Source organism: Trichosurus vulpecula, chromosome 1, assembly GCF_011100635.1.
Source record: "Trichosurus vulpecula isolate mTriVul1 chromosome 1, mTriVul1.pri, whole genome shotgun sequence".
Taxonomy (NCBI): Eukaryota; Metazoa; Chordata; class Mammalia; order Diprotodontia; family Phalangeridae; genus Trichosurus; species Trichosurus vulpecula.
Genome location: NC_050573.1, coordinates 544,974,697 through 545,000,559, shown reverse-complemented (window position 1 = coordinate 545,000,559; position 25,863 = coordinate 544,974,697). Strand labels below are relative to the sequence as shown.

At 39.9% G+C, this 25,863-nt stretch overlaps 1 protein-coding gene across 1 annotated transcript; it reads right to left on the bottom strand.

Moving 5' to 3' along the window:
- Positions 1 to 827: 827 nt before the first annotated feature.
- Positions 828 to 25,863, bottom strand: SLC25A51 (solute carrier family 25 member 51). The gene is made up of 2 exons (XM_036741535.1): positions 25,699 to 25,863; positions 828 to 5,010 (listed from the first exon to the last, which is right to left on the bottom strand). The coding sequence occupies exon 2, from the start codon at positions 4,966 to 4,968 to the stop codon at positions 4,081 to 4,083; it is 888 nt and encodes a 295-aa protein (XP_036597430.1). The 5' UTR covers positions 4,969 to 5,010; positions 25,699 to 25,863; the 3' UTR covers positions 828 to 4,080.

Here is a 25,863-nt window from a genome sequence, read left to right as displayed (position 1 = left end):
AAGTGACAGTTGAAAACAATGGAGCAGTCAAAAACAAAAGGAGAGACAGAAGAACTCCAAAAAGCACAATGGTTGTAGGCTTGAATAACGCGTATACACCTAAATAGGCAACAAGAACTGTATCACAGCAGACTACAATAATGATGACTCAGCCCTTAAAAAACTTAATTCCATCCAGTATCTTCTATTTAAGAAAGTGGATAACCATATAATACATTCCAATACTTTAGAATGTTTTAGTGCTTATAGCAGTAAACCTCAGGTATGTGCAAATTAACTTAAGGAGCTCTTCTCTGATGCTTGATAGAGGAGTTATTACTATACTTAAAGGTCTCCAGATAAAATTTTGGCATAGTGTACCAAAAAAAATGTAGAAGGAAGCAACATGACCAGTTAACATGAGTTCTATAATTAAGGAATAGCATGGAAATAGAGAATGGAAAAGTATTACAGCTAAAGCAATAAATAAATATGTGATGACGAAAGTTGATTTAGGTTAAGACACCCAAATGAAATGGCAAAGGATCTGCAGCTTCAATGTAACTCAAAATAATCTAAATGTTTTATGTCAGTTGACCCAGAAAAAAATGGGTTAAAGAAAAATGCACCAAAATACAGGGGACCAAAAAAGGAAGACTGACTTAAATATATTACACCAAATGTTGACAAAGAAAAATCAGACACTTTAACAGGCTTCATTAATAAATTGGTAAAATCACTAAATTCTATGTATCAAATGAAAATAGCTTTAATGCAAAGCATAAGAAAACAAGACGTGCTATTTGTCAAGTATTCAATTTGGGGTATTTTAAATAAGCAAAGGACAATTTTAAAACAAGATAATTTAATCTTTTAAGATTGGAGAAAAATTTCCAAGTTCCTAAAATATACATAATACTTTGCTCTTCATCAGAAAACAAATGGAGATATCTTTTATTGAAGTTAAAAAGCAAAACTGGATCCAAGTGCTTTCCCCCTTTTACTGCAAATTTTACTTCATGACTGAATACCACATAGTACATAATTTCACCTATACTGGATCTGCTTTTCAGACATGACTGCTTTGCCATGAAGCCCAGTTTTATTAACGTGTTCTTTTTCTTACACATATCTTTCTACTACGCTGCACTGAAATATAAGTATTACTCCAGTAATCTACACTTAGGAATTTCAGTTCTCCATCCACACGATCCTATTTTACAGCACTGTTCACAATATATATATTACATGGTCTGTACAACCTTAGCTAAGATGAATGCTAACTAAGAAGAAAAGCCCATTTTTTTCTGGCCACTTGTAAATAAAATAGAGATGCAGCAGAAGTTATTGACATACAGAGGCTGTGTTTTACTATATTGGGGGCACACACAAATGTTTAGGACTGTGTACAAAACTGTAACTTATTCCTGGAGGCATTTAATTAAGGGCAAAACAAAAAGCACCCCCATGTTCACAAATAGACAATGGGGTGACACAAAGACCACTTTAAAAGCTTTTCAGATAAAGTTAACAAACATTTACCTTTTCAAAAGTCTTACAGCAAGCTAGTTACACTGAAGTTGAAAATTCAGTGACTACACTTTTTTTAAAGTCCGAAACAATGCAGATGGCTAAATGATCCACACAAGTATCATCCAATCTTTTGTCAAACTGAAGATGTCTTGTGTGATGCAAAATCATCTTCATCTATAACATATGTGCATTCTGGTTTTCATATGCTGTAACAAAGTGACAAGGAAATCCAAAATAGCATCCAGAGTTAGAAGCATTAAAAATGTTATTTCATGAGCCAACTTGTTTATTGAAAAAAAAAAGAAAAAGGACAAAGCAAAACTAAACAGAGAGGGAAAACTAGGCACTCTCTCCAACTTCTAATTTCATTTACAGTCTACAAAAGTGCATGAGAACACAACTTCTACCAACTGGAGTGTAAACACAGGAGTGGACCAAGATGGAATAAAGATAATACAATCAATTCAGTAGACCAAGGTACAATGGAGGGGGAAATAATTTACAATGCATGCATACATAAGCGTGAGTATTTGGGAATATTTCCAAAGGTTTTGTCTGAAAACATGACCAAAATCAAGGCCTACCTCACATATTTTTTAAAAATTTAAACTCTGAAAAGTGCCACTCCATTTGCTTAAATAATCTTCCACTTATTAAGTTTTAGGTCGCCATACACACATATTTGGTGATTTGAAATGGTAACATTTAACCCTGAATAGTGTTAATAATATCCTTAATGCCAGTTTATATCTTTTCATCTACAACATAACAAAATGGGGCCACTTTAAGGCTGTTAATGCAGTTATAGAAAGCAATTTTTAAAAATGGTGTTTGCTGGATTCTCATTTCATATAGCTGAAGATGTCAAATTCACTAGATCAGTCAGTCACATACTGCATTTAGAAGTATGTATTCTTTCTAGACTTTTCACTAACTAATCCCATGCAACCCTTAGTAAACGCCACTTGTCAAAGCCTTGATTTTAAGCACAGATTCTCATAGATTATTAAAACATTTGAATGGCAAGGTCGGGACATTAAACTGCTGTACAACATCCATTTATCACTCCTATAAAAAAGGAGGCAGCAGTTCTAAGTTGAAAAGTCACTGATGTCAGTATGGAAGATATCTGAAACCAACCTATTTTAAAGTTAAATATTTAGTAGCTCTTTTATAGGTTAAATAATTTTCTTAGGATATTTCTGTTTGTAAAATTCTGATTTATGTCAGTCATTTCGACCACGTTATTTACCTGAAAAAAAAGGTTTAAATCCCATTTCTTCAGTAAATGATATTTCCAACTTGTTTAGCTACTAGCTGTCAAGATATCTAGTTAAGCGTCAACTGCTAAAATTCCAAAGTCTTACCCAGAAGCTTAAGACTTGGTTGAATTTTATGGTATATGAAGATAATCTGAAATTTGGGTCCCAACAAAAAATTAGCTAGTCTAATACAAAGCAAGAGTTCAGGTTTTTTCCAGGTTTTGTTCAGAAACCGGAAAAAGCACAGGCTACAAAATAATGAACTTTTGCAAAGCCAGGACACATGTCAGAGGTGGAGATGAAGTAACAACTAAATAAAGCTGCTTCTTTTCAAGGGGAGAAGGGAGGAAGGATTATAGTGAGTTAGTGGAATTCAAGTTACCTAAGTGACCATGCAAGGAAACAAAACACCTGTGCTGATGAAGCACCAATTCAATCAGACACAGTTCTGTGCCATGTGAAAATGGAATGAAAGTTTTTGTTTCAAAGGACAAACTAACAGATTCAAGTTTCCTCATTTTTGTGATGAAATTTAACTTTAAACAGGATAAATCAACATCTAAAGTTATTCTTCAACATAAATCTTGGATCCATTAAATGAGAGAATTACATCTAGAAAGGAAAACTGAAGCTTATAATTATTAATTTAAAGTTCTGAGTTTTCCAGAACAGAAAGTTATTTTGTAACAGTTGCTCAGTTCCATCACAATAAAATCCTATGTGACTTAAGAGCAACACAGTTTTGGTAACTGTATAAATTTGGCTTTACAGTGCAGGTAGGCAGTTTTTCCATGAAAAGCCCATACCTAATAGAGCTGCTTCTCTTCTCTATTTTGCTTTCCTCCCTGACTCTCCAAATTCTGAAACCTCACAAAACTAAAGATCCTTTTCTACAGCTTTAGCGAGCAAATGACAGTAAAGCACAAAAAGCCTGAGAAATCTCAGGACACTAGGGCTCTTTTCTCCAGCTGTTTGTGGCAGCTCAAGTTTTAATATAGACTGTTCAAAGAATTTTAAAAAAAAATCACTTCTTGGACTTTGAACCTTTCCATCAACACTGATGGTAATTAACAATAACAAAAGTCTAGATCTAGCAAGTATTGATAAAAAATAATTTTAACTTCCCTACCCATAAATCTTTATTCTCATTTTTTATCCCAAAGAAAAATTATTCTGCTCATTTCATCTTGCTCAGTTTGACTTATGACACTGTCTAGGTATTCAACCTGTTAACAACCAAGGTATAACTGAAGTCTTCTTGGAAGTTCTACTGAGCTTATGATTGGGATTTTATTGATGACCTCTTTCATAATACCTTTAACATGAACTCATAAGTTGCATTAATTATGCCCCAAGATATGAGGGATCGATGGTAATTCAGATGGGCACCTCTGAAAAGATGTGTCAATTTCCCATGACGCTCTAGCCAGATTTTTGCAAAAACCTTGGGGAAAGACTGAAATTCCCCACCAATCTGAGACTGCATTCGAGTTTTGACAACATTCACTGGAAAAAACAAGAATCCCAACATGGCACCTAATAGACCTCCACTGATAAAATCATCAATCAAATGAGCGCTATGAGAATTTGCTTCAGGCAAATGTTCCTTGATGGGTCCTCGAAGGCCAAAAAACAGTACATTGCTGAGTCCATTACGGAAAAGAATGGGTATCAAACCTCGATAATATTCTCCAATTCCATAGGATCTCAAAGCCTTGAGAGCATGATAAGTGTTTGTAAATTTATCTTGATGCTTGTTGTCTTGCAGCAGTGTCTGTACACGTTCCAAAGGTGTAAGAAGTGCCTCTGTTGCACCAGCCATAGCGGCTGCTGTACTTCGAGTCACAATTTCAGGAGTACTGATATGCTGGCAGAGAATGAAAGAGAAATCTTCATAGAGACCAAACATAAGTGCTAATGTTGTAGTCTTCTGCATCAATGGAGGCAGGATCCCTCTGTACAAATTTCGCAATCCCTCCTTCTGTAACTGAAGTATTGCACCTCGAGTTTTGAGTCCATACAGCTGCTGCCGAAAAAGGATCTTCTGAATGGGGTATGTGATTGCTATGTTGTTAAAGGCTGCAAAGCAACCACAAAGGTAGTGCTTAAAATTATTAACAGTGTGAGGTGATATATCCTGCTGTGGAGGAGACAGGATTTTTCGCCTCTTTTCGTGAGCTTCTGAATCCATCATATCGAAGAAAGTTTTTCTTCTTCATATGGGAATTTTTTTTACCTACAAAAGGATATGGCATGTGAGTAAGACTGTAAATATGTTTTGATCCACCAATCTTTTCTCAGAATTCAAAATATTTCCTAAATTTGTGACTACAGTCAATTTGCTCCATTAGTCTGTGACATGTTCTAATATATCAAATAAATGATTATAGTGAAAAACACAATGCCTACAACTAGGGTATATCACATCAGCCTACCTTGCCCCACACAGGATTTATACAAATTTGAATTAAAATCTCAAAAGAAAACTCAATATAACTGATCTAAGATATCTCAATCTAAAGATAAGAATATGAGATGCAATTCTGGGAACTAAATCAAACTCACCAAATTTACTTTTCATTTTATAAATATGTCAATTTACTTTAATAGCACTGAAGACGAAGAGGTGACCAGAGGAGTGGCTGGGGGGAAAGGGAAGTGGTGGCTCTACCAGCTGATGCTTCTTAAAAAGTACACTTCAAAAAATCTGGTCTTTTCATTCCTACATCCCACCCCCAACATGATTCCTCTTTGTGGGTCCTTTTTCTTTCTTTGTTTATTTTAATATGCTTTCATAGAATAAAAATTGTTACTAGAAGGATGATTAAACACAATATAGGATATAGTGAGATTTGTCCCAGGATGGACTGGACAACTAGCATCTATTAAGGATGACTTTATCAGTCACTTTCATTTTGGGGCATATACAATAATATAATATTCATTAAAGAATACTAAAACCCTTTAAAGACCATTCTTCCAATTGCAAAATTCTAAATTACAGATTCCAATGGGAGAAAAACCTTCGATTAGATGATTAAAGAATTGGAATAAAATCTGATAAGATACCTCAAAAAAACTGATCTAAGAGATCACAGTCTAAAGAAATAAAAGAATTTTTTGGAACAAAATCAACCTCATCAAAATTTTCTTTCAATTTCATGTTCTACTTATTCTCTTTAGTAAGCATTTGGGGCAAAAAAGTGACCAAAATATGCTAAAGAATAAAGACTGAGTATGTAGGAAGGGAAATAGCATTCTACTGCCAGCATATCAGTATTCAGGAAATCACTGTCCCAGCTCTGTGATCTTGGACAAGTAAATCAATCAATAAACATTTATCAAAAGCCTACTCTATCCCAGGTATTGTTCTAAGTGCTGGGGATACAAAAAGGGGCAAAAAGTCCCTGCCCTCAAGGAACTTACAATCTTAATGGGGAAGACAACATGCAAACAAATATATACAAAGTAAACTACATACAAGATAAATGTGTTGTTTAGTTGTGTGCAACTCTTCATGACCTGCTGTTCTCTTGGCAAAGATACTGGACTGGTTTGCCATTTCCTTCTCCAACTCCTTTTACAGATGAGGAACTAAGGCAAACAGGGTTAAGTGACTTGCCCAGGGTCACACAGTAAGTGTCTGAAGCCAAATTCATGAAAATGAGGCTTCCTGATTCCCAGCCCTGTGCTCTATCCAATATGTCACTTAGTTGCTACAGGATAAACAGTAAATAATTAACAAGGAAGGCACTAGAATTAAAAAGGGTTGGAGAAGGCTTTGTAACAAGTGGAATTTTAGCTGGGACCTCAAGGAAGCTAAAGGGTTTGGTGATTGGGAGAGGAGGAGGGAGATCATTCCAAGCTTAATCTGTTTCCTCATCTATAAAAGGAAGGCATTGGACTAGATGTTAGCCAAGGTCACAGATGCTAGGATGAAAGGAAAGAAAAGGTTCCTGTCCTCCAAGAAATAACAGTAGCTAGAGCAATACAATACTCACATGAAAGTCATTTGGAACACTTATAAAACATTCTGAAAGAATATACAGCAAAATAATATCAAATATGTATGCAGAGAGAAGGTTCATAGTAAAAGTTGAATTATAGTGTATCAAGATAAAGGATGGCTTTCTGGAAGTGAAAGAAAGGGATACAGAAGAGACAAGCAAATTTTAGAGACTACTTATAAATATCTACAGGAATGAGCCACATCAACATTCACAATATGCCAGAAGATATAAGGAAGCTGCAGTTGAATGGAAGGATGGCTCACAGGTTCCCCCTAGGAGAGGAAAATAAAGGAGTTGCTTCCAACAAGAAACATCAAAGAGGTAAACCTCTACAGCCTCATGCAAAAAAAAAAAACCCAAACCAAACCAAACAAAAAACCACTATCAAGTTAACTGTAGTTTATACACTAGCATCTATTCTGGAGTATGAAAAGGTAGAAGAATCCTATTAAGAACCTGTTCATCATAGAAACAATTGATAACTTCATCTAAGAGAATGACAATAATAAGACAGCATGCCAAAATTTATGTGATGCAGTGATAGCAGTTCTTAGGGGAAGTTTTATATCTCTGAATAAAACAGAGAAAGAAGAGATCAATGAATTGGGCATGCAACTGAAAAAGCTAGAAAAAGAACAAATTGAAAATCCCCAATGAAATATCAAACTAGAAATACCGAAAACCAAAGGAGAGATTAATAAAATTTAAATTGAGACAACTATTGAACTAATAAAATTAACTAAGGGCTGGTTTTATGAAAAAAAAAAAACTCGATAAAATTGATAAACCTGTGGTTAATCTGACTAAAAATAAAGAAAACCAAATTACCAATATCAAAAATGAAAAGGGTGAATTTACCTCCAATGAAGAGGAAATTAAAACAATAATCAGGAATTATTTTGCCCAATTGTATGCCCATAAATTTGGCAATCTTAGTGAAATAGATGAATATTTACAAAAACATAAATTGCCCAGAGTAACAGAAGAGGAAGTAAAATATTTTAAAAACCCCATTTCAGAAAAAGAAATCGAACAAGCCATCAATGAACTCCCTCGGAAAAAAATCTCCAGGGCCAGATGGATTTACAAGCGAATTCTATCAAACATTTAAAGAACAATTAATCCCAATACTATATAGACTATTTGGGAAAATTGGCGAAGGAGTCCTACCAAATTCTTTTTATGATACAAATATGGTACTGATACCTAAACCAAGAAGAGCCAAAACAGAGAAAGAAAATCATAGACCAGTTTTCCTAACGAATATATATGCAAAGATTTTAAATAAAATATTAGCAAAAAGATTATAGCAACTTATTATGAGAATAATACACTTTGATCAGGTAGGATTTATACAATGTAGGGCTGGTTCAATATTAGGAAAATTATCAGAATAATTGATCATATCAACAATAAAACAGAAACCATGATTATTTCAAAAGATGGAGAAAAAACTTTTGACAAAATACAACACCCATTCCTATTAAAAACACCAGAGAGCATAGGAATAAATGGAGCCTTGCTTAAAATGATAAGTAGCATCTACCTAAAACCATCAGCAAGCATTATATGTAATGGGGATAAGCTAGGTGCATTTCCAATAAGATGGTGGGGCAGGGTTTGAAACAAGGATGTCCATTATCACCACTGTTATTCAATATGTACTAGAAATGTTAGCATTGGCAATAAGAGAAGAAAAGAAATTGAACGAATTAGAATAGGCAAAGAAGAAACTAAGCCTTCACTCTTTGCAGAAAATATGATGGTATACTTAGAGAATCCTAAAGCATCAAGTAAAAAACTACCTGAAAGAATAAACAACTTTAGCAAAGTTGCAGGATATAAAATAAACCCACCTAAATCCTCAGCATTTCTATATGTTACTAACAAAGTCCAACAGTAAGAGACAGAAAGAGAAATTCCATTTTAAAATTACTATAGACATTATAAAATATTTGGGAGTCTACCTGCCAAAACAAACCCAGGGCCTATATGAGCACAATTAAAAATACTTTTCACACAAATAAAGTCAGATCTAAATAATTGGAAAAACATCAGTAGCTCGTGGGTAGGTGGAACTAATACAATAAAAATGACAATTCTACTTAAATTAATTTACTTATTCAGTGCCATACCAATCAAACTACCAAAAATTACTTTATAGAGCTAGAAAAAACTATCAAAATTCATCTGGAAGAACAAAAGGTCCAGAATATAAAGAAAATTAATGAAAAGACAGACTAGGGAGGGTGGCCTAGCTATACCAGATTTTAAATTGTATTATAAAGCAGCTATCATCAAAACCACTTGGTACTGGCTAAGAAATAGAGGGGTAGATCAGTGGAATAGGTTAGGTACACAAGACACAGCAGTCAATGACTGTTTGATAAACCCAAAGACCCCAACTTCTGGGATAAGAACTCATTATTTGACAAAAACTGCTGGGAAAACTGGAAAATAGTATGTTAGAAACTGGGCATAGACCAATATCTTACACCGTATACCAGAATAAAGTCCAAATGGATACATAATCTAGGTATAAAGGCTGATACTATAAACAAATTAAGGGAGCAAGAAATCAGTCAGATTTATGGAGAATGGAGGGATTTATGACCAAACAAGAGATAGAGAACATTATGAAATGCAAAACTGATAATTTTGATTACATTAAATTGAAAAGTTTTTGTATAAGCAAAGCCAATGCAACCAAGATTAGGAGGGAAGCAGAAAACTGGGAAAGAATTTTTATAACTAGTGACTCTGATATAGGCCTCATTTCTCAAACATACAGAGAAATGAGTCAAATTTACAAGAATACAGGTCATTTCCCAATTACTAAATGGTCAAAGGATATGAACAGGCAGTTTTCAGAGGAAGAAATTAAAGCTATCTAGAATCATATGAAAAAATGCTCTAATCACTATCGATTAGAGATGCAAATCAAAACAACTGTGAGATACCACATCACACCTATCAGATTGGCTAACATGACAACAGGAAAATGACAACTGCTGGAGATGTGGAAAAGTTAGAATACTAGTTCATTGTTGGTGGAGCTGTGAGCTGATCCAACCGTTCTGGAGAGCATGCCCAAAGGGCTATAAAAATGTGCATACCCTTTGACCCAGCAATACCACTTCTAGGGCTGTAACCCAAAGAGAGCATAAAAATGGGAAAAGGACCCACATATACAAAAATATTTATAGCAGCTCTTTTTGTGGGTGGCCAAGAACTAGAAATTAAGGGGAGGCCCATCAATTGGGGAATGGCTGAACAAGTTGTGGTATATGAATGAATGGAATACTACTGTTCTGTAAGAAATGGTGAGTAGGTGGACTTTGGCAAAACCTGGAAAGACTTATATGAACTGATGCTGGGTGAAGTGAACAGAACCAGGAGAACGCTGTACCCAGTAACAGCCGTGTGTGAGGACTGATTTTGATAGACAGCCCTAAAACTTTTCCAAAGGACTCATGATGGAAAATGCCATCCATATCCAGATAAAGAACTATGGAGTTGGAATGCAGAGCAAAGCAGATTATTTTCTCTTTTGTTTTGTTTTCTTTCTCATGGTTTCTCCCATTTGTTATAGTTCTTCTATGCAACATGAGTAATGCGAAAATGTGGTTCATAGGAATGTATGTGTAGAGCCTTCTTGGGGAAGAAAATTTAAATCTTATATAAGTGAATGTTGCAAACTGAAAAATAAATCAAATATTTAAAAGAGAGAGAGTGAAAAAAGAACCTGATCAAATCCTCCAAAAATGAACACTCTATCTTTAGTGTGAAGATGGGCATAGGGAAGGGGGAGAGGGAAGGCAGTCTTATAGACAACTCAGAAGCTTCAATCCTGTATAATTTGTGCATACTTTTTTTTTTGGAGGCAATCAGGGTTAAGTGATTTGTCCAGGGTCACACAGCTACTAAGTGTCCAAGGCTGGATTTGAACTCAGGTCCTCCTGACTCCAGGGCCGGTGCTTTGAGCCAGCATACTGCTCCTGCATACTTTCTTTAAAATGGTGGGAAGGTGCTAGACACTGAAAGCAACAAACATCATCATATGTAAAATTTACTCTCTTAATAGTAAAGGTCACTAACTTAGGGATTATTTCAGAATCATTTTTGTATAATTAAACCATAAACCAGTCAAAGCAAAAGTCAAAACACCAAAGGCCAATGACTTTGAGTGACTCTGGATTTCATTGAGAAAGCCCTAAAATTATTCTGGGATTCAAAAGCATCTAGAAAACCTCACTATCCATCGGGAATCTCTCCAATTTGGATGTCACGTTGGCAACATTCTCAATAGCAAATATCTTTTGCTAGTAGAAGTCATCTTATTTTATGCCTGGCTTGATAATCAAAGAAAAACTTACAAAAAAAGCTAAGTGGTTGTACCTATTTAGGAATCTTATATGACCTTAACATAGGAATGGAAGGCATACTTACTTCCTCTAACAAGTATTGTTTTTGCTAGGTAATTATGGATAATATTCCCATTTTGCCTTAAAATGGCTGTTAATTTTTCCTTAAAATATTTTTCTCTGCTAGTTCTTGATTTGGTAAAAATTAAGATTAAAGTATTTGAACAATTGAAAGTTTACTTCTAGATGGAAGATTACTACAAACTACCACCAAAAAAGTTTTCGATAGTTTGTTTTTACATTGCAAAAATTTCTCCCAGTATCCATCTGCTTTCCCACTTGAAGAGTCATCCCATATAACAAAGAACATCTTTTTAAAGAGACAAAAAGTAAATCAGCAAAAACCAGCAATACATCAACAAAGATTAAAAGCAGTGTTAGTGGGGTTTTTTCCAGTTTCCTTTTTTATTTTGCAATTTTTCATAATATTTACATTTTTCGATGTTTAGGTATTTTTCTTCAGTGAAGCAGAAGTTCCATTCCATGGTCGCTGATCTTTTCTTTTAAACAGTTGGAATGCCAGTGGCACTGTTAACTGCTTTCTGGGACACTTCTTTAGCTTGGTGCACTTGCAGTGTGGTTATGGCTTCATCAGTCTTAGAATGGAGAGACTCAAGGTGACTCAAGCATATGAAGAAGCTCGGAGCTGCAGGGTTTTAGTGTCCAGAGTAGGGTGCATAGTCTGAATGAGTGGAAACAGCCATTCACCCAACATCTGCTTTTGATCTTGAAGAGGGATGGATGCCAACATGGAAGCAGTTAAAGGTTCCTGACCTTGCACACCAATAGCAGGTTGCTGCATGGTAAACTGTGGTTGCGCAATAAGATGCTACTGAGAATTGTGAACATTTGCAGCACACTTAAACTGTCGGGCTGTGCAGACACTAGGAGTAGATGCAGTAGCACCAGCTGGTGGGATGTAGGTTGACGTGTTTGGTACACTCATGGAAACTGTGAAGAGGTTGGTCTCATTGAACTAAATGGTGGCCTAGGTGCTGCTGGGTGGATAATACTGGGCATTTTCTGAAATGGATGAGCAGTCCAGGGGGGACTTGCTCTGAGTGGAGCAATTTGGCTAGCAAGATAGCATGCACTATGATTCTGAATCTGAGGAACATCTGCCATGAAGTAACATGAAGGAGGCTAATAGGGGTTGATTACAAGGTCGGGCACAGCTCAGACACTCATTTGTTCCTCTTTGCTTGGGCTAAAACTACACACAATGGCTTAGTGGTGAAAATCCTGCCATTCACTTCTGTGACTGTGGCTTCCTCTGGTGAGAAGAAACATATAAAACCCCAAAACCTTTGATGTGATCATCTTCCACTACCACCTCTGCACTAGTCCTTGTACCAAACGGGGTCATGAAGAGTCAAACATGACTGAAAAATGACTGAACAACAATTTCTATAAGTAATTTCATCTTTCTGGGCCTCAATTTTCTCAATCGGGGGAGGGGGAGGACTAGAAGATCTCTATGTTCTCTTTCACAGTTTTAAATCCTTGGTATCTAAAATATTAATGAAGCACTCTTTTTATAGTCCTTACAAGATGGCAGATTCTAGAGCAGTGGAACCCACAAAATGACAGAGTGAAACAAATTTCCAGCCTAAGATGACCTGGAAGGCAGACAGGAAAGGTCTGCTGCACCAGTCTGAAAGAAAAGCGCAGTCCAGCATGGGCCACGCTGGCACAGATAGAGCCAGAGCAGGCCTTAGGGAACTGAATCACTGGCACCTGTGGCGGTTTCCAGACTTCTCAAACCACAAATGCCAAGACAACTTAAAAGGTCAGTAGGAAAGGTCTGTTGGACATACGTGAGAGAGGAACAAGGTCTGCACGTCCCAGCGCAATGGCAGGGTGGGGTGGAGTGGGGGGACTGAGCAGCTGATCAGAGGGGGATTGCAGGAATCTCTTTGCTGGCCTGAGGCAGGATTCTTTTGCTTTGCTCTGCTTGGATCTGGGTATCAATCCTGTGGCAAGGAGGAGGGCTGGTGTGACAGAACTTGTGGTGGTGGTAGAGAAGGAATCCTCCTCACAGTTCCAAGGCAGAAAAGAGTGCTTATGGTCACTCACAGACCACAGCACAGACCCGGAGAGGAGTAAACACCTCTCCTTTGATCATACTATCTTGGAAGAATTCGAAATTTATAGGCCCTTAGAAGCACCTCTGAAAACAGCTGCACAAAACCCCTGACGCTTGGGACAGCACACCCTCCACACAGGAAGCTGAGACCTACCTTAACAAAGAGCTAAAAAGTCAAGGAAGTAACTGGGAAAATGAACAAACAGTGGGGGAAAAAATCAGACTACAGAATTTTACTTTCGTGACAAGGAAGATCAAAACACAACCAGAAGAAGACAACAAAGTCAAAGCCCCTACATCTAAAGCCTCCAAGAAAAATATGAATTGGTCTCAGGCCATGGAAGAACTGCTCAAAAAGGATTGTGAAAATCAAGTAAGAGAAGTAGAGAAAAAATTAGAAAGAGAAATGAGAGTAATGCAAGAAAATCAGGAAAAACAAGTTAACAGCTTGCTAAAAGAGACTCCCAAAAATGCTGAAGAAAATAACACCTACCTAGACTAAACCAAATGGCAAAAGAGGTCCAAAAGCTCACTGAAAAAAATAATGCCTTAAAAATCAGGGTGTAGTGGAGCCAAGACGGCAGCTGGAAAGCAGCGGCTTGCTTAAGCTCTCTCCCAAATCCTTTCAAACACCTGTAAAAAACGGCTCTGAACAAATTATAGAGCTGTGGAACCCATGAAATAGCAAACGGAAGCAGGTCTCCAGCCCAGGAGAGCCTGGTTTGTCCCTGGGAAGGGCCTATTGCACAGTGCTGGGAGTGGAGCGCAGGACAGACCAGAACGGGAGTCACCCAGCCAGAACAGGCCTTAGGGCCATGAATCATTGAGCTGTGGCAGTTACCAGACTCTTCAACCCACAAATGCCAAAGACCATGGAGCAGGTTAGTGGGAAAACTGCTGAACTGGGTTAGAGAGTGGTCCAGTCCCAGCCCTGGGGGTGACAGAGGTGGTGCGGCGATGGTGACAGCAGCAGCAGGAAGCTCCTGTGACTGCTTCCAGAGTCCCTGTCTCATATGTGTGGGAGGAATCAAGCAGCAGATCAGAACACGAGTGCAAAGAGCCCTTTGCTGGTGCAGAGGCAGCTTTGCCCTGCTTAGATCTGGGTCTGCATCCTGATTGGCGGTACTTGGGGGAGGAGGAGCGCTGGTGTGGCAGAGCTTGCTGTGACAGTGGAGTAGAAGCAGCTCTGAAAACAGCAGCACAGCCCCTCAAGCTTGGGACAAACCACTCTCTACTCTACAAGCAGTTATACCCTGACAAAAAGCTCAAGGGTCAGGTAGTTGGCTGGGAACATGAACAAGCAGTGAAAATGGATGCAGACTCAGGCTCAGACTCTAGAATCTTTTTTGATGACAAAGATGATCAAAACATACAGCCAGAAGAAGTCACCAAAGTCAAAGAGCCTACATCAAAAGCCTCCAAGAAAAATATGAATTGGTCTCAGGCCATGGAAGAGCTCAAAAAGGAGTTGGAAAAGCAAGTAACAGAAGTAGAGGAAAAATTGGGAAGAGAAATGAGAGAGATGCAAGAAAACCATGAAAAACAACTCAATGACTTCCTAAAGGAGACCCCAAAAATACTGAGGAAAATAACATCTTAAAAAATAGACTAACCCAAGTGGCAGAAGAGCTCCAAAAAGCCAATGAGGAGAAGAATGCCTTGAAAGGCAGAATTACCCAAATGGAAAAGGAGGTCCAAAAGACCACTGAAAAAAAATACCACCTTAAAAATTAGATTGGAGCAAGTGGAACCTAGTGACTTTATGAGAAATCAAGATATTATAAAACAGGACCAAAGGAATGAAAAAGTGGAAGACAATGTGAAATATCTCATTGGAAAAACCAATGACCTGGAGAATAGATCCAGGAGAGATAATTTAAAACTTAGTGGACTGCCTGAAAGCCATGATCAAAAAAAGAGCCTAGACATCATCTTTCAAGAAATTATCAAGGAGAACTGCCCTGATATTCTAGAACCTGAGGGTAAAATAGAAATTGAAAGAATCCACAGATCACCTCCTCAAAAAGATCCCCAAAAGAAAACTCCTAGAAATATTGTTGCCAAATTCCAGAGTTCCCAGAAAGAAACAATTTGAGTATTGTGGAAACACAATCGGGATAATACAAGATCTAGCAGCTTCTACATTAAGGGATCAAAGGGTTTGGAATATGATATTCTGGAGGTCAAAGGAGCTAGGATTAAAACCAAGAATCACCTACCCAGCAAAACTGAGTATCATGCTCCAAGGCAAAATATGGACTTTCAATAAAATATTAAATAAAAATGATTAAAAAAATCAGAATGGAAGAAATGGAAGCTAATGAATTTACGAGAAATCAAGAAATTATAAAACAAAACCAAATGAATGAAAAAATAGAAGACAATGTGAAATATCTCATTGGAAAAAAACAGATCTGGAAAATAGATCCAGGAGAGATAATTTAAAAATTATTGGACTACCTGAAAGCCATGATCAAAAAAAGAGCCTAGACCTTATCTTTCAAGAAATTATCAAGAAAATCTGCCCTGATATTCTAGAACCAGAGGGGAAAATAGATATTGAAAGAATCCATCGATCACCTCCTGAAAGAGATCCCAAAAGGAAAATTCCTAGGAATATTGTAGCCAAATTCCAGAGTTACTAGGTCAAGGAGAAAATTGCAAACAGCCAGAAAGAAACAATTCAAGTATTATGGAAACACAATCAGGATAACTCAAGATTTAGCAGCTTCTACATTAAGGGATTGGAGGGCCTGGAATATGATATTCCAAATGTCAAAGGAGGCAGGAGTAAAACCAAGAATCACCTACCCAGCAAAACTGAGTATAATACTTCAGAGGGAAAAACTGACATTCAATGAAATAGAGGACTTTCAAGCATTCTTGATGAAAAGACCAGAGCTGAATAGAAAATCTGACTTTCAAATACAAGAATCAAGAGAAGCATGAAAAGGTAAACAGGAAAGAGAAATCACAAGGGACTTATTGAAGTTGAACTGTTTACATTGGAATGATCGTATCTGTACCTCATGAAGGGATAATATCTAAAAAATAAAATTTAGGGGTGAAAGAGGAATGTACTGGGAGAAGGAGAAAGGGAGAGGTAGAATGGAATAAACTGTCTCACATAAAAGCTGCAAGAAAAAGCTTTTACAATGGAGGGGCAGGGGGGAAGGTCAGAGGGAATGAGTGAACCTTTCTCTCATCAGATGCGGTTTAAGGAGGGAATAACATACACACTCAATTGGTTATGAAAATCTACCTTATCAAATAGGAAAGTGGTGGGGAAGCGGATGCGGGGGCCAGGGCGATGATAGAAGGGAAGGAAAATGGGAAGGGGGGTAATCAGAAAGAAAACACTTTTGAGGAGGGACAGGGTCAAAGAAGAGAATAGAATAAATGGGGGGCAGGATAGGATGAAGAGAAATATAGTTAGTCTTTTACAATATGACTGTTATGGAAGTGTTCTGCGTGACTACACATGTATAACCTATATTGAATTGCTTGCCTTCTCAATGAGGGTGGGTGGAAAGGGAGAAAGGGGGAGAATTCAAAAGTTTTTAAAATGAATGTTAAAAATTGTTTTTATGTGCCACTGAGAAATAAGATATACAGGCAATGAGGTATAACAATCTATCTTGCCCTACAGGAAAATAGAAGGTAAGGGGATAAGAGAAAGGGGGGAGGGGGTGATAGAAGGGAAGGCAGATTGGAGGAAAGGGTAATCAGTATGCATGCCATCTTGGGGTGGGGGGAAGGGAGAGATGGTGAGAAAATTTGGAATGCAAAATCTTGTGGAAGTGAATGTTGGAAACTAAAAAGAAAAAAATTACAAAAAAAGAAAAAGAAAAAAAGAAGAGGTCCATAGACTTCATCAGACTGCCAAAGATGACCACAATATGCAAATGTTAAGAACCTCTGGACTAGATGTTCTTAGAGGTCCCTCTGAGTTCAAAAACTTTTATGGTATGTTCAGGGGGACATGACATCACTTGAAACAATCTATAATGGCATATATCAATACTAGCTGACATTTCTATAGCATTTTAAAGGTTACAAGGTGCTTCACATAAATGATCTAATTTGAGTTTCATAACAGTACTGGGAAGTCAGTGTGACAGGTATTTTCTCCATTTTAGAACTGAGGAAACCAAGTCTGTGATCTGTCCATGTCCAAAAGGTATAAAGTGCCAGGGGCAGGATCTGAAATCAAATATTCCAGACTCCTAGCCAAACAATCTCTCCATTCTGCTGCTTCACTGAGCCTCAAATGTGAAATACGTGCAGTCCTATAGAAGAGCATTCTATTACTGACTGCTGACAACGTAAGGGATGTACCCATTTCTTTACATGTTGTCTCCACCATTAGTACCTAGGTTCCTTAAGGACAGTGAGTGTTTCTGTGTCTTTGCCTTTCTTTGCATCTCTAGCCCCTGACACAAAGCCAGGCATACAGTAAGCACTTAATAAATTCTTGCTGATAAATGGATAATGAATAAATTACATGGATATGCATCCATCCTAATTTTGCTTCTTAATGACAACATGAAACTAGATATTCTCAGAAATGACATGTAAGAAAAGAAAATTCCTGCCATCAAGGAACTTAAAATATATAAATAGCTGTAATAACAAAACATCTGATAACATGATCTATTAGGGTCTGGGTTCAAATTCTGCCTCTGGTAATTACTGTCTGAGACATAGCAAAGGACAGAGCCCTGGAATCTGTGGATATGGATTCAAATCATCCCTCTGACACTTAGCACCAATAATGCTGATTGAAAGTAAAGGTTTCTGCTTGGGCAAGTCACTTCCTACACCTATTTCTCATCAGTAAGATGGATCTGAGACACTGCGGCCCCTTCCAGTTGCAGCGGTCTCCCTAGCATGATACAAGGCACACAGGAGTAGGGTAACAGAATTTTTAAAAGCCTTGTTAACCTAGTCACAGAAGTGTATTTGTCTCAAACATAATCAATATTGTCCACAGCAGGGAGCATAGCCCTAAGGACAAATGAAATATTTGCAAAGCATATTGCAAATCTTTAAGTGTTATATTGTTGTTATAATATTGTTGTTATAGTTGCTGCCATCGGCAAATCCCTTAAGTTAAAGCTTCCCTTAGACCTTCAGTTTCCTCATGTGTAAAATGATAATATCTGAAGCATCTTCACAGGGTTTGGGGAAAGCATTCTGCACATCTTAGAACACTGCGTTACTGAGTGATTATTAACTGCACAGCCCGTATCCCAGAGCTGCAAATGTCCACTAGTCTAATTGTATCACACTATCTATAAAGGCACCAAATAGACTGTCTCTGTGTAGGACGCTACTAAGAACCCAGTGAACACACGATACTTTAGGAAAATGCCTATGAGTTCCTCTAAATCCAGCCCTGTGGTATATTATTCATAACAATTTCCTTAGGTTAGAGAGGATATTTTTTACAGTCACGAATGAAACTCACTCTAGTTTAACATACTGACCTAGCACAGACAAAGGTTCAATTCTTTCTCTTTCTGCTTGTCAGTCCAACCCACGTGGCTTGCAAAATGTTAACAATCCTGACATCCTCCTTTGACCTTTCTGCAACGTTGGACTGTCTACTACTGGATAGATACAAATTGATCCTCTCGTTCTTGGCCTCCTTCCTGGCTTCTTTTCATCCATTTGCCTACCAATGTGGGGCAGTGCCTCAATATGTTGTCATGGCCCTCTTCTTTTTGCTCTATTCTCTTTTGGTAATGCCATTTACTTCCACAGCTTCGTCACCTCTGTGCCTATGATTCCTAACTCTCTCTCCAGTCGCCTGCCTCTTCTGAGCTCCAGTCCCACAACACCCGCTGTCTGCTAGACATCACCTGAATTCTCATGAGTCTTGCAAACTCAACATACAAAAATGACCTCACCCTCCTTGCGCCTCCCTACCACTCAAACCTGAGCCTCTCAATTGCTCTATTTCAACTGATCTGACTCTTCACCTTTCCTCATCCTTCAAACCTCCTCAGTTTGGCTGCTTGTTTTCTATAAAATCTCTCACATCCATCTACAATCACCAGGTACGTACCATAAGTACCTCCTATATGCCAGGCATTATGCTAAGAATGTAAAGAAAAGTTAAATAAATAGTCCCTAATCATAAGGAGCTAGTAGGAAATAACAGACTATACAAAATGAATGTAAAGTATTTTGGAGAGGAATAGCATTAGCAGCGAGGAGTGGGAGAATCAAGAAAAGCTTCATGTATGAAATGGCACTTAAACTGAATTTTCACAGGACTAGGGATCCCAAAAGGTGAGAAGGGAAAGACAGCCCGGAGGAAGCCAGTGGAAGGAGGAATGGCAAGTATAACAGGACCAGAGAGCATGGAATAATGCGTAAGAAAACTGAAAGGGTAGAAAGAGACCAGACTGTGAAAAAGAATTTCTGTGAAAAGGAATATGCGAAAGGAATTTCTATTTGACCTTAGGGCTAATAGGGAACCATAGTGATTTGGGTGGTAGGATGACCCTGGCAGAATTCCATCTCCTCATTTCCACTCTCACTTGCCACCACTGTAATTCAGGCCTTCATTATTTCACTGCTTCTGTGCCCCCTCAAATCTACTGAACTCCTTTACCTTCAAGTCCAGTTTAATAACATCTCCTCCATAAAGCCTTCTCTCATACTATCTAACACTGCCCAAAAAGCACTGCTTGAAAAGATTTTATACAGATTAGTATTCTTCCTCATTAACTAACATAATTTATAACCGGGAAAAATTAAGCGTAAGCTTACCATTTCACATGTCATAGTTAGTTTGGGGGGGGTGAGGGGTGGGGGATGAGGAGGGCACCTCCTGTGATTTCATAGAAAGAACCTCACAATTAGTTTCTACAACTTATAGTAGAGCTGGTAGCACAGCGGATAAAGTGCCGAAACCAGAGTCACAAAGAGCCGAGTTTAAATCTAGCATCAGAGACTTAAAAATACGACCCCAGGCAAGTCACTCAACTTCTGCTTGCCTCAGTTTCCTCAAATGTAAAATGGAGATAAGAACAGCACCTGCCCCACAGATTTGCAAAGAAGTACTTTTAGCACAGTGCCTGGCAGAAATTAGGGTTAAGGTTAGCTTTAGAGTAGGCTCTATGTAAATAGTTATTTTTTTCATCTACCCGCACCCACTTATAGTCTTAAAGACTTGCCCAAAGACACTAGTTAAGTCAGACTAGCCAGGTTCAGATCATTAATGAGAGTAATGCAAATGCTGAAGTTTCAATTTATGTTCTGTAAAATGGCATAGATGACAAAAGAAATATTTGTGCTTGGAGGGACTGTGGAAAGATAGGTACTAGTACATTGTTCATGAAGCTGTGAATTGGCACAAATATTTTGGAAAGCAATTGGAATTATGCGAATAAAGTGCCTGAAATATCTTCTGACCCAGAGATTCCACTGCTAGGCATATATCCCACAAATACAACAAAATATTTATAGCAGCACTTCTTTGTGGCAACAGAACTGGAAACAAAGTACGTTAGATGCCCATCGACTGAGGAATGACTAAATAAACTGTGGTACATAAATGTAATGGAATATTACTGTGCTGTAAGAAACAACCATGAATATGATTAACAGAGAAGCGTGGAAAGACTTATGTAAATTTATGCAAAGCCAAGAAAGCAGGAGCAAGAAAACAATATACATAATGATTATGCTGCTGTTAACAGAAGTAGCAGCCACTGTAATATAACAATCTAAGATGAATGCTGCAAAACTACAAAGAACAAGCTGGGTCTTAACAAAGAAATATGAAAAGACACTTCTCCCCACTATTTTCCAGAGATGGAGAAACCACAGGTATAGAACACTACATATACTGACAGATTTTTTTTCCAATAAATTGATTAGTTTTGCTGGGTTTTTTCTTCTTACTGTTCTTTTAAAATGATGGTGGTGGTGGTGGAGCTGCAGCAGCAGGGATACAGGAAGAAATTTACGCTATATAAAAACAAAAGATATTAACAATTTTTAAAGAGAAAACTTATCTAAAGTTGCATACATAGTATGTGTAAGAGGAGAGACTTTAACCCAAGACACCAAGAAAAGGAAACAGTTCTATACTCAATGCTGCTTCTCACCACTGATATAGAAAATAATTTTTTTTTAAATTCAAAACCTGAGAAAGGGGCTTTATTCAGTTCAAGGTAAAAAAAAAATTAATCTGATGGAAAGGTAATACTGGATGACATCCAAATATGAAAACCCTCTTGGTGAATTTATTCTCTAATCCATACATTGCACAGGAAGGAACTCAATGTTTGTAGAATAGCTAACATTTTAAAACAAAAACAGAATTTGGTAGTTTTATACAAATAAAATAGCAGTCTTTACACAGATCCTCAGACCTCAAAAAAATAAGACTAGAGCCAGAAAATTAGAATTCTGTGAAACCCTCAAACAGCCTACATAGATTTAAAGTTTCCTATCAAATTAGGAACAGGATGTACAATACCATACTGGATTGAATGGCTCAAGATTCTGTCTTCTGATAGTCTTCTGCTTCATTATCAACATGGTCGTCACCCCCAAGTCCATGAAATTCTCTTTGAAATATGCAGCATGGATAGTAAGTCTTACCAATTAAAAATCGATTCCAAAGATATATACAGTATTATGGTGGTATTTGCCTACAGGCAGCTAGGCAGTACAGCGACTATGCCTGGATTCAGGAGGACCTGAGTTCAAATCTAGCCTCAGAACTAGCTATGTGTCCCTGGGCAAGTCATATAACCTTAACTGTAAAATGGGGATAATAAAAACATCTACCTTCCAGATGTTGTGAGAATCAAATGGGATATCTGTAAAGCACTTATTACAGGGCCTGACACATAGGAGATGCTTAATAATTGCTTATTTCCAACAAATTTACACTTGTATGACTCAACCAGGTAAAACACTCACAGTCTATGAACCTAAGTAGATGAAATCAACCTCATGAGTAAAATTAAAAAGGGGCACCAGATGCTCTACAAAGCCAACTTTTCAACAACCTGAAATCTTTGGGGTAACCAACGATTATGTGCAACTCCATCAATCACTTGGAACAATCAAGCAACAAGAAACTATTAACCTTCTCTTCTTCCTTTTAACTCCTTACAATCTTCCAGCCTTATCAATTCCACCTGGAAATGTTCTCTTCGAAGTTACCAGTGATCTCTTAGTTGCCAAATCCAAGGCCTTTTCTCAACCCTCTCCACAGCCCCTGTCATTGCTAATCACCCTCTCCTTTTCTCTAGGTCTCTGGAGTACCACTCTCTCCTGATTCTCCTCCTCTCTGACCCCTCCTTCTTACTCTTCTTTCCTACATTCTCATCCATACTTGCTCCAATTATAGGTGTCCCACAGGGTTCTGTCTAAGGTCCTGTCCTCTACCATCTCTAGACTACTTCACTTGGTGATTCAGCTCCCAGAGATTTAATTACTATCTCTATGCAGATGATCATCAGATCTACCAATCCTGCCCCAAACTCTCAGTAGACCTCTAATCTTGGGGGTTCTTTTTGAGGGGAGAGGTGAGGCAATCAGGGTTAAGTGACTTGCCCAAGGTCACACAGCTAGCTAGTACATGTCAAGCTTCTGAGGCCTAATTTGAACTCAGGTCTTCCTGACTATTCACCCTGCTGACCTCTAATCTTTCATCTCCAATTGCCTTTCAGACATCTTGAAACGAGCGTCCAGTAGACATTTTACACTCAACACCAACTCATTCTCCCTCCCCCAGCTTTCCTATTGCTGTCGAGGGGCATACCACCCTCCCAGTCCAACCCCACCCCCACCCCTCCAAGCTGCAGCCAATGACTGCTGATTTCACCTTTGTAACATCTCTCAGATAGGCCCCTTTCTCCAGTGCAGGCCCCCATCACCTCCCACCTGGACTACTGCAATGGGCCTGCTGATGACCCTGCCTGCCTCAGGCTTCTCCCCATGCCAACACACTCTTCATTCAGTTCCTAAAGTGGTTCCCAGTTACCTCCAGGATCACATACAAAATGCTCTTGCTGTTCAAAAAGCCCTTCATAGCCTAGCCGCCTCCTGCCTTTCCAGTCTTCTTACACTTTGCTCACTCAGAGTGATGCTGATGAATATATGGCCAGTGGACCCAGATGGCTCTGGAGGAGAAAGTGAGGCTGGTGGCCTTGCACAGCCCTCCCTCCCTCAAATCAAAGTCAACTGCAAGCCGTGTCATCATCTCCCTGATGTCGTGGTCCTCTTCTAAAACGAAGGACAAACGCACCACCACCTTAGTGTCCCACACATTCTCTCTGATGTGGTGATACAGACCTCCTTGCTGGTTCAAAAACAAGGCACTCCATCCCTCCATTCTGGGCATTTTTTCTAGCTGTCTTCCATGCCTGGAATGCTTTTCCTCCTCACCTCCACCTACTACCTTCCCTGGCTTCCTTTAAGTCCCAATTAAAATCCTATTTTCTATTTAATTCTAGCGCCCTCCCTCTCATAGCTTAATTTGTTTGCTCGTTCCTTATTAGATGGAGAGTTGTTTGAGGGGAGGAACTGTCTTCGGCCTCCTTGTGTATCCCCAACACTCACCACACTGCCCACAACAGGGGTGGGGAGCCTTTTGCCTGGAGACCAAGTTCCGCCCTTCCACGGAATCCAAGCTTCGCTGAACAAATCCCCTTAATAAAAGGATTTGTTTGTAAAACTTGGATTCAGTCAAAAGGCCACATCCAAGCACCTAGAAGGTCACACGCGGCCTTGAGGCTGCAGGTGCCCCACCCCTGACCTAGAACTTAGCAGCCTCTTCACGGTGAGGCGGACACAAAGGAGGACAACAGTACAGAAACAGCCCCGGCCCTCAAGGAACCTACATGCTAGCGAGGGAGGGAGCCAGTGAACAGGTTCGTCTAAGGTACAGAGCAGGAAGCAGGCAACGTGAAAGAAAAAACCGTGCGTGAGCTTCTTCGGAGGGGTGAGGGCGTTGAATCACAGTGACTTCAATCTTTAGTCTGAGGGGGCATTTGGGAAAACACCAACTCGTCCGATTCCTCAGAGCGGTGCCCTAGGAAGGGTTAGCGGACACGAGTTCTAGTTCTGACGGGAACTCGCTGCTTCGGTGACCCCTCGAAATTCCTTCCATCTATAGGCACCACTCCGCACCAGTGAGGCTAGATGACTTCTAAGGTTCCCGGAGGAGTCCATTTTCTGTATTTAAAATGACAACTGAAGGAAGTGATCTCGAACCTCTAGATCTAAAATCTTAGCACTTTTTATTCCTTTCGGTCAGCTCCCAAAAAATGTTAGCAGAGTAAGGTTAGGAGGATGGTCAGAGTTAGGCAGCGGGTTGCAAGGCGGAGGAAACTGAGTCAAGATGACGCCGCAATCCTTTCTGGGATACCACACAAATGTGCTAAAAACTAAGGCTTGGAATCTCCCCGGGAAGCTTAAGGAGCGGGGACTAGACCCGTGATGACACTGGTACGGGAGAACAAGGCACTCTGCCCACGCCGCAGGGCGCCTCCTCAGCAATCTGCAGCCTCGGACTCCCGGGCATTAAGGGACCGGTCCCGAGTCCCACTCGGGGGCAGCACGCGTCGAAGAGGCCCCAGGACGTGTTTTTTTTTTCTAGGATTGTTGCAGGTAAAGAGAACGATCTAAATTCTCCTCGATAAAGACTACATCCACCACTCCCCTCCAACACGCGCGCGCGCGCACACACATACACACACACGTGTCAAGGGACAGCTTGTCACCCTAAGGAAGAAAGGGGACCTAATCTAACTGCGACCTTGGGCCCGGCACTTGACTCGTTTCCCAGCCCGCCACGCGAGGGGTCTGGGTAATAATAATAATGATGGTGATGATGATCATAACAACGACCAGCGGAGGCATGGTGACGCCGGGGTAACACCACCTCCACTCGCAGCAGCCTGTCCCTGCACCTCCATGGGGCATCTCGGCTGGCAGGGCAGGAGCCGCGGCCGCCGCCGTCCCCCCGGCTGTCCGCAAAGCGCCCGGCCTCTGCGGGCGTGAACAGACACGCACACGCTCCCGCTCCCACGCGGGCCCGTGAGCGGCCTTCCCGCCACGACCCGGCCGCGCCACGCGCGGAGGATGCGTCACGCGGGAGGGTCCGGCCCGCGCCCCCGGCCCCAGCGCAGCGGTTTGCGGGGATTTCCCCCGCGGCCCTCGGCCCCGCCCTCCGAGCCCCGCCCGGGCAGCTGCCGCGGAGGAGAAAGGAGTAAGGGAGGGGAGAGGCCCTGCGCCTCCCCTCCGGTTCGCTACGCCGCCGGCGCGGCATGCGGAAGGGTCGCTGGCCCGAACCCCCCAACCTTCTGCCCACCCCCGGGTGTGATGGACCGTGCCCTCCGGCAGTCACGTAGCCAGGTCCTGAGACTCACCGGATGGCTACCCCCCATCGCAGCGGACTAAGGGGCCTAGGCTCCCCCCGCAGGAGGGCTATCAGGAAAGCCGCCACCGAAGTGAGGGAGCAGCAGGAGAGGCAGTGCGCAGGCGCACTGCGCACAAAAACGAGCCGCTCGGCCGGCCGGCCTCACCCTACCCCC

Bases quoted from the DNA above. Each gene is read 5' to 3' on its own strand.
- SLC25A51 (XM_036741535.1), bottom strand. From the start codon at position 4,968: ATGATGGATTCAGAAGCTCACGAAAAGAGGCGAAAAATCCTGTCTCCT.